This window comes from Coloeus monedula, assembly GCF_965178545.1.
Source record: "Coloeus monedula genome assembly, chromosome: 1".
NCBI lineage: Eukaryota > Metazoa > Chordata > Aves > Passeriformes > Corvidae > Coloeus > Coloeus monedula.
This window is the reverse complement of record NC_138781.1, coordinates 43,341,211-43,350,865: the sequence shown is the minus strand read 5'-3', so window position 1 is coordinate 43,350,865 and position 9,655 is coordinate 43,341,211. Positions and strand designations below refer to the sequence as shown.

At 38.3% G+C, this 9,655-nt stretch overlaps 1 protein-coding gene across 2 annotated transcripts in view; it reads right to left on the bottom strand.

Moving 5' to 3' along the window:
• Positions 1-6,814: 6,814 nt before the first annotated feature.
• Positions 6,815-9,655, bottom strand: part of METTL6 (methyltransferase 6, tRNA N3-cytidine) — a 9,428-nt gene continuing 6,587 nt past the window's right edge. For both annotated transcript variants that reach the window (XM_082303248.1, XM_082303249.1), the window contains one exon: positions 6,815-7,269. In XM_082303248.1, coding sequence (XP_082159374.1) covers positions 7,121-7,269 — 149 coding nt within the window. In that variant the 3' untranslated portion in view covers positions 6,815-7,120. The remainder of the gene's footprint in view (positions 7,270-9,655) is intronic.

Here is a 9,655-nt window from a genome sequence, read left to right as displayed (position 1 = left end):
AGCTTTGGTATTTAAATATGAATAATGCCACTGTTGCAGCTACAGTTTTAGTTGCACACTGTTTGAACATGCCAGGCACATTCAAGCTCCTCTCCTTAAATTTTTGAAGGTTTTTTTTTGTTTTTTTGTTTTTTTGTTTTTTTTTTTTTAATTAAAGAAAAGGATATTAATTTTTGGAATTTTCTTCACAGTATTACAAAATGCTGCCTGACACTGAATTTCCTGCCAAACAATAGGCTGACCTGGCACATGAACAAACTATGCTGCTGCTAGCATTAACAAAACAGTCTTGCTCCTTCATCAGTCATTCACAGGTAGCCTTTTTTTTACAGAAGTACTAATATATCTTAATATCTAACTGCAAAATCATTTTATCTTACTGATCTGCTATTGATGACTGAATCAGGCAAATGTCTCCCATAAAGAAGTCTGTAAAAATGAAGTATAAACTGTGCATCATGGAATCAAGATTAAAGCTCTCAGTTGCTAAGTTTACACCCTCTTCAGTGGGCTTTTGAGAACACCACTGCCCTACTTCAGGAGATGCATTTGGTTAATGCTGTAGGCTCTGCTTGTGGTATTTTCTTTTCCTGTAAGGTTTATGGGTTTTGGAATTTGGAAAGTAGCTTGGAAAGGAACCCTTAAGCCTAAGGGCAGGTTAGTATTTTGTATAGAGGAAAGTCTGTAAGAGGAAGATTTTTCACTGTTTCTAAAATGCATTCTGGCTCTGTATTAGCTTGATTGTTTCAGTTTACTTTGAGGTGGATCCTTGTCTCTTCTCAGTTTTACTCTTCTTTCTAACAGGCTTTTTCTTGGCCATTGTTTCCCAGCCAAGTACAGGGCAAGAATACACAGATAGTTGCTGATCCTTAATTTATTAGCTGCTTTCAAAAACAAAATCAAAACATGAAACTGTTACTGGAAGCTGATCCAAAGCCAGAAAAGTCTTTAGTGGCATACACTGTATGGAGCAAAGAGGGCATGCTACTCTGTCAGGTGGAAAGTCCAGAACATCTGCATATTCAACTTCCAGTAAGTGACTCAGATTCATCTGGTCAAGAGGTCACAAGAGTGATGTTCCCTGAGGCCAGGTCCTAAAGGACACAACCAAGCACCCTCAAATGCTGAATGTGAAATCTGTGATTAGAGACTTTACCCAGATAGTCACAGCCAAGTTTATGAAGTTGTACAGGATTTCAGAACTATCTTTCTGAACGTAGTTCAGAAAAAAATGGTGGCAATTGTTTTGAGGCTTCTTCAAAGTGTTTTCATGTTCCTATGAAATTCGGTTTGCAAATAAAACAGATGGAACAGAACATTTCTCAGTTTTGTTTAGCTTTTTAGAAGCCAAAAACAAGCCTCCTTTCCTCTCCCCTTATCTTCTTCCATCCTGCTTTTGAACACTGGTTTTAGCAAAATAGCAACAGGTCTGTTACATTTTAATGAAAAATGTTAAAAATAAAATTAATATTAAAAATTCCAGTTAAGTGTCCCATTCCACACAAAAGTTTGAAGCCAAAACTGGGAAAAAAGACAACCAAAAAAAGCTCATGAATATCCTTGAATTTCAGATGCACAACAATCCCATATATATGAAGATACCATTATCCCATTGAGCAGCAGCTTCTCTGCCGTACCAAGTTTACAACAGAAATCCAAGAGTCCAGAGAAACGGGCTGTGGAAAAATACTGAGTGGAACCTAGAGAGAAGGCAGGCTTGTCTACTGGTAATTTGCCTACTTTCTGACCTTTCCCTGTAATTACCTTCATTTATTCCCATTCTAAGTTCTCTGGATGCTACGGGCATCAGAAACCAGAGCTGGAGTTGATTGGTGCCATCTAACTTAAGACAGCACAGCACCCCAAAGTGGGAACGGTGAAAAAGCACTGAAGTGACAGTGAAGTATAAGGCTTCTTACAAGTCAAAGGAGGAAAACAGAGCTGGATTTATATTTTCAGTCACACAGGTGCCTTTCTAAGTATTTCACATCAAGTATTTTACAAGCATGCAAGTTAAACCTGTGTCTTGGGCAAAAACCTTCAAAAGCAATCAAATTTTCCAAGATGAGACCTAAAATTTGCTGGGAGAGGGGGTAAATGGTTCCAAACAGAATCATTTAAGTAGAAATACACAAGATCACTATTAATTTGGAAGAATCATGTCATCTTTTTCTTGTGCCCTTGTCTTCCCTGACTGCACACAGCACCCTGCTGCAAACACAATGAATGGTGCATATCAGCCTAGGAAGTGGGAATGAAAAAGGTTCTCTAATGGAACTTCTTACCTGGCTAATAGCCTCTGTCTTTGCAAGCAATGCCTCTGTGTGCCTCCCCACAGTGCAGGCTCACCATCTGCCTTTGTTCTAATAAATGAACTCCCATTACAAACACAGAGCACAAACATACTCATATCCTGAGCCTACTGCACCCAAGGGCCTTATGTTTTTGCAGATGCATAACTAGCAAATGTTTGCTCCCAAATGTTTGAAATGGTTCACAATCTTTCCTAATAACAATCATAACCAGTGAAAAATTCATCACAGCTATATTGTGGTAAGCTCCTTAAAAAGTACTTATCTATTTTTACTAATTGTATCTCAGCAATATCTTTCCAATAGAAAATTCTGCTTCCCACAGAGCCTTGCGTGTATTACTAATACCGTACACAATCAGATGCCACCTTCCTGCCTCCCTGTCTTCCAGTCTAATTTTGGAACCTGCAGGCTTTCATTTCCAAAATTTCACTTTTTAGATGAACAGCTTATTTAATTATATGTCATCCCTGGTCTGTGAAACTCAGGATTTTTTTTTCCCAGAAACTTAAACATAATCTTACCATTTTTCCTTCACACACTGATGCTCAACACTGATATCCTCTCCAAATATATATATATATATATCTTTCAAATAACTCTTCCATAAAGCACTTTCTAACTGATAATTTGTATCTCTCAGTATATTCAGATGTATAAACTGTACAACAGCTCAAGCAAAAAAAATTTTATCAAGTGAACATATAAATGACCTTTCAGATTTCATATACCAGTTATGAGAGCAAGGCTGTATGTTTTACAGCTGACTGCTGATGCTTACAGGTTCTGGAGTTTCAGGTCCCACTTTTATAGCACTTGGTTTCATAGAAGTGATGCACAATCAACCATGCCTCTAGTATTACATTAATTACTTAAATATTCTGCCTTTGGAACCCAAGGAACTTTCAGGTACCTGAAAGATGCACCTGAACTAGCTTTTTAGCTATCAAATGAACCACATAAAACCTGCTGTGATACCATCAGTTTAAAGTTCAAATTTTTTTTTCTCAGTAGTGCATATTTCTAAGCAAAGAAAGCTCACCCATCCATACAGTATAGACACAATACCTGGTGGATTTCTGTCTAGTCGTAGCTTGTTGTCAGACATCAGATCACATCAACCAAATTTGACAGAAGCTGTCCTTTGACAGAAAGGACACGTAATGTCAGGCAACTCAAAGACTTCATACTTCTGTAAATTTGATGAAAATAGATGGCAGTCAGACCTTACCCGTGTCCTCCCTGAAGCACTGCTCATTAACATCATTCCTTAATATATGCTGTCCAATTCCAGGAGGAGACATCAGAGAATCCCACACTGAAAAGTGGTATTTAGGATTCCCTGACTTCAGGAAAAGCCTTAATCCAAGTTCATACTTTATTAAACATCAGAGGATGTAAGCATAAGGCACCAAATCATTAAAAAAAAAATAAAATAAATTTTCTCAGCCCCATTACTTCAACAATTATTTGCTTCTATCCTAAATATTGCTCAGAACTGGGTGTTGGCATAAAGGAACTTACTACTTATGCTTGCCAAATAGAGCAGCTAGTTCAGCTTAGGGGGAACAAAAAGCAGGTCTTCTACAGACAATTGAGTCATCTCAGCAGCCTCCACTGATTGCAGACAACTTAAATCAAAGAACAATCAAGACATTTATTACAATCACATCATAGTAGCTTGTTTGTGCAAGGTGAGCATGATTCAGTGCACGTATGCTTTTTTCAAGTAATTTTAATACCATTATCCCTGATTACTACATCTCCCTAAGGACAGTTCTACACAGAATAGTTTAGGTTGGAAAGGACCTTAAAGATCATCTAATTCCAGTCCCCCTGACAACTTCCACTAACCCAGGTTGCTCAGGGCCCCATCCAGCCTGGCCTTGAACACTGCCAGGGATGGAGCATGTACAGCTTCTCTGGGCAACCTGTTCTGGTGCTTCACCACCTCACAGTAAAGAATTTCTTTGATAGATCTAACCTAAATTTCCCCTCTTTTAGTCTGAACCAGTAACTCCTTGTCCTATCACAGCAGTTCCTTCAAGTTAGGGTACTAGGTACAGGTGCCCTCAGCATGTGCTGCTGGTGAGCTTACTTGAGCTTGGAAAGGCTGAAGAGTTCGGGGGAGTATATCCAATTTACTCAGCACTACAGCAACTACATGCACAACCATCAGTCACTGTGTCTCACATGATGTGGCAAGGATTTCTTAAAACTGACTCAACTTCCTCAAACTTTACCACAGTTACAAAAAAAATGCCATGATTTAAAGTTCACAGAAGCAGAGTCATAGAAACCAGATTAGCCTTTCTGCCCATTCATCTCAAAATAACATCTGGTTTATGAAAACTATAGCGGAAGATCTTTCTGGCAGGGGCATTAATGCATGCTACTTTATTTTCCAGGTCTGACTAGAAATGAGACTGAGATATAATAAAAAAGTTAGAAATACTGCTCTCCATTTAATGTGCTGCTACACAAAAGTGTGTACACAGAAATACACAGAAACACCGAAGCTACAGCCACTCACAAAAACATGTATTATTGTTCTGGCAATAGTTAGTTCAGTGTAAAAATGAACTCAATGGCTGTCTGCAGCTAAGTCTATTGGGCTGACTCAAGTCCTCTAATTAATATTTTTGATTCTTGCCTACATCTCATTTCCTTTCAGGGATGAACAGTTCATTGCACTTGCCTTTGCATACGATGACAAGCACAGCACAGTGACAAGATGCCACGCAAGACATTCCTTCAGTCTGATTTATGTGCTGTATACTCCAAAAGGACCAAACCTCCAGCCCTGAAAGGCACTTGGAATTACAGGCCTCAAACCCCACTAAATATCAACAGAGCTCAGGCTACATGTAGTCATTGCAAAACTGCTGTGCTAAAGATGAACATTTGCTGATGAAAGCCACCAAATAATGATAGATCAGATTAGAATAGTGCTGTCATTGTTATATCCCTTTTTAGCATAGCTTTTCATTTACTATAAATGTTACTAGATATTTATTACTAGCATGGCAGAAAGAGCTAAAGGGTTGCACAGCAGGGGTCAGCAATGCATAAATCTCTGGGATAATGTTCTCCATAAAAAAAAAAGGAGATGACATGTAATAACCCTCCTCAAAGAATCATTAGGAGAATTGTGTGATTTAAGCATTTTTTCCTCTGAGGCCAAAGACTTGTGATACAATAAATTCAGTTGTGGGGCTCATGGTATCAGACAAAAAAACCCTGTGGTATCCTGACGCGAAGCAACAATTTGTTGCAAATTTATTTCTAACCATATCAACTGAATACGACCTTTGGCAGATCCAATTTGTTAAAAAATTTTGACTGGTTAACTTTGTAACATTAAGCTTTAGGCTGGAAAATTATTACTTCTTTCTTTCCATGCACATACGGCCAGTGTTAAGAGCCTGGGAAAAAAAAAAAATCATTATTACATCTTATGTCTACTTTGTTGTAAACAGAGGCAAACATCAGATGTGCATGACTGGGTCATCTAGCAACACACAAGTCCAGTGGAATGACAGCCTGAGTCAATCAATCACATACTCATATACACAACCAGAGATTAAATCCCTACTCAGAACAGGGCCACCCTCAAAGTCACAGGGTGCTTGAGGCCTTGGCCGGTCTTATTCCAAGTATTCTCAAGAATGAAGGTTCCACAACTTCTCTGGGCCCTGCCCCAGTATTTGACCCCCCCTTAGTATTTCACTGGAATTTCCCCTGTTGCAAATTGTGTACATTATACAAGATCAGCACAGGCCATTGCACAAGTCACCGGATACTCCTGGCCTTCCTGTGCTGCAGAGCAGCTGTTCAAAATGCAGGTTAAAGACCCAGGCATGGTTTTGAAATTACATCATCCAAGAACACAGAAAAGGGCCTGCAGGGCAAAATGCCACAGTGCAAAGTGCTGTAAGGAAAGGATGAAGTTCCTCCAAGCAGTTAAGTCTGCTGCAGCAACAGTATGGTGGCTTTTAGTGGCAGGAAGAGCCAAGACCAACACAACTTTCCTCAGAGTGATGGAAAAGAATTAAGACCTCTGCTCAGGAAAGAAGCAGCTGACTACGCTTCATATCCAAGAAAGTACTCCTGACTTGCTGGTTTCAGTTCCAAATAGGAAACTCATTTGCAATACCTCAAATATTTCTGCACATGAAATGAAGAACATCTGAAATTAATTAGGGATAAAGACGACCTGATCCACTAGCATGCTTCTTCAAGCATGAAATCAGATAAATTAGGATCTTATATAGAATATAAACATCTGTTTACACACCTAAATGCTGAGCAGATTAAAAACATACCATTATTAAAATATTAAGGCAGCTTACACTATACTGCTCACTGAGTCTGTTTCAATCCTGTATCTGAGAAATTACAAGTACTGAAAGTAAATGAAATATTCTAACCTTAACAAGCCTCAAAAATCACAAACTCAGGATACTTATTTAAAAATAGTTTTAATAAAAATGGAAGTAGCAGTTATGATAATAACTAATGAAAACTAATGCTTAAAATTAACCATATTTATATGCTTTACCAGATCCTCCAACAATGTTGCACAGGTTTTATTTTAGAAGCAGGAATACAGGTGCTCAACAGGTTGCCTGCATCACTAAACCATCTTAAAACTGAATTAGAAATAGCATTCCTATTTTGTATCCTACAATAGAAACCAACGAGAGGTACTGGATGCAGTCATTTTTGGTTCGCCAGAAAGATGAGCACACAGCTTATGTGCTAGCTTCCATTTCAAACAAGCAATGCTGTTGCTAATCAGCAAGAACTTATGTCTCACTGAAAGGCTTTTGAAATTTGCTTTGAAGAAAAACTCTTGGAACATGCAAGTCTTCTTTCCTATTCACAGTTTCTCGCTGCACATATTCATTGACCACTTGCTCATATCCCTCAGCCTTGAAAAGCTGAGATAAGAACTCTGGAAGAGAATTTAAAAAAAAAAAAAAGAAATATTATGTTTAAGTTATTTTTAAAACACCAGACAGCCTTTATATAAGCATATGTTCTTATGTGTTACAGCATGAAAATCACACAGGCCTTCGGATTTCAAGCTGTTCTATGTGGGCAGACTGCTGAATAAAAATCAATAAAGATCTTCTTTAGAAACATCAACCTAAGCAAAACAGCTTGTAAAACTAGGGTTTAAGCTAGTTACTCAGTTGAATTTCCAAAAATTGCCACATCTCTTTATTTTTATTAAGCCTTGTCATTCTCATTGTGACTGACACCAGTGCATTTTCCCTTTGTGCAGCTGACCTTCACTAGCTGAATACATCACTTATCACAAATATTTCAAAGGTAATCCAGCTGTGTAGGTGCACCTCTGCTCAGGGAAGAATAATACCTTATGTTGCATGCAATTGCTCAACAGAAAAATGGACAAAATGGCAAAGGGGATATGGTGGTACCCAGCCTCCACTCAGTTGATCCAGAAGTATTTTCCATAAACAAAAGAATTTTACTCAAAGCATTTCTCTCCTAAGGAAGGCAGAAGCACCTCACAAACAGGGTGACCTATGCAGCTATTGACTTGTAATGAAAAAATTGTAATTTTTCCTTTCCTGCAAGTCAGTTCACTTGCCCAGGCAGTAATTTCACTGTAAATTTAAGTTGTTCTAAACTTGTGTTACTTGATAGAAAACAAAGACATTCCATTTTTCACTGCTCAGGGAGATCAGCTCAATGAAACAGTGATCATGTGGGTACAGGAAGCACCACAAGAGATGGTGTGTTGAGGAAGATGAGACCACCCACTTTGGTGGCACTGCAGGCTTACATCAATCCAAGCCCACCATGGTTGTAAACATTGTGTGTTCATGTAAAATGGGGGACCCACACCAATGAAATATAAATAAACAGCACTTAATTGTGGACCTACTCAAATCTCATTGTAAGGAAGTTGCACATATATCACAACACAAAACTACAACCACACATTCTTCCACAAATTTAGTATTATTTCAAACAGTAGAAGAATGGATTTTTTTTCCCGTGGAAGAAGTTCCGTGTTGTTATCTGAGACCAGACATATTATAAATAAGTATCATTCAAATCAGCCCACGCAGCAATTACTTGGTGTACCAATGTAGTGCTAAAGAAATGAAAAGTAGCAAGGGCTGCAACCTCTGTGGAAATGATGGGAGTCAGGTCTCCAGTAACAAAAGAATTCTCAAGCATTAAGCAATGTTTATATGAAAATCTGTGAAATGAATGAGATCATAATGATTAAAAATGGGAGTAGAGGTGATCCATGAGACTGTCACAGACCAGCCCAAGGAAAAGCAACTGCTGCTATGGGCAATATAAAATAAATTCCCTCTTTTCTCCTTCCTTCCTCTTTCCTCATCCCTACCTCAATTCTTCTCCCAAGGGAAGCATGCATGCTAGCAAGGAACTTCTCATTCAGAAACCATTCTAAAACACAATAAAAATGGGATTTAAAATTCCACAGCTAGGTCAGTCTCTTATTTGTTCCCTTTAGCATCCATTCACTTTGTAAGAGCTAATTGTTTAAACAGAACTAAAAATCACTCAATAAATAACAGCTCCACAAATGCTTCAATGAAGCTGTAGCACAGCCTGCATTATCTTAGATTTCATCATTGTCCTATGAAGAATAGGGGGAGCTCAGACAAGATTAATGGTTTTTATACCAGAAGCAATTAGGTAATATGTTATGGCATAAAATATGAATAACATTTACTTGGCTCCAAATCAGTCTCTTCAGTGGCTGTATTTTGCTTTAGACTAAGAACAAAGAGCCCCACAGAAATAAATTCACAGCTCTTATTACACAATACTCTACTAGTGATAGGGGGGAGTAATGAGTTTAACATGAGGAACTGCGAGTTAGAAGCTATAGACAAGCTATAATCCCAATTCATTGTGAGAATCTAAGCAAATTCCTTCATGTCTCTGTGCTTCAAATTCTCCACCAGTAAACTGCCATAATTACCCTTCCTCCTAAACCATTATCAACACTGAACAAAAACTAAATACTGTATCACATGGGAAGTTTTTTTGCATTGTCTTTACTAAAAAACAAACCCCAGAAGACAGAGTGACCACAGCTAGTCAGTGCTATCCCAGCAGGATTTGTGCATGAGCTTCTTAGTGCTGCAGTCACAGGTTCTGCTTTTAGAAGTCAATAGACCTCATCCTGCACACCAGAAATAGCCTTGCACAAAGAATGATGTCAAAAGAACTGCTTAGTTGCTTCATGAAGATGATCAACTCTCTTACTGAACATTAGTCTTTTCCCCTTAGGTAACAAACCTGAATTCAGCAATTCAGAAACTGCTGCT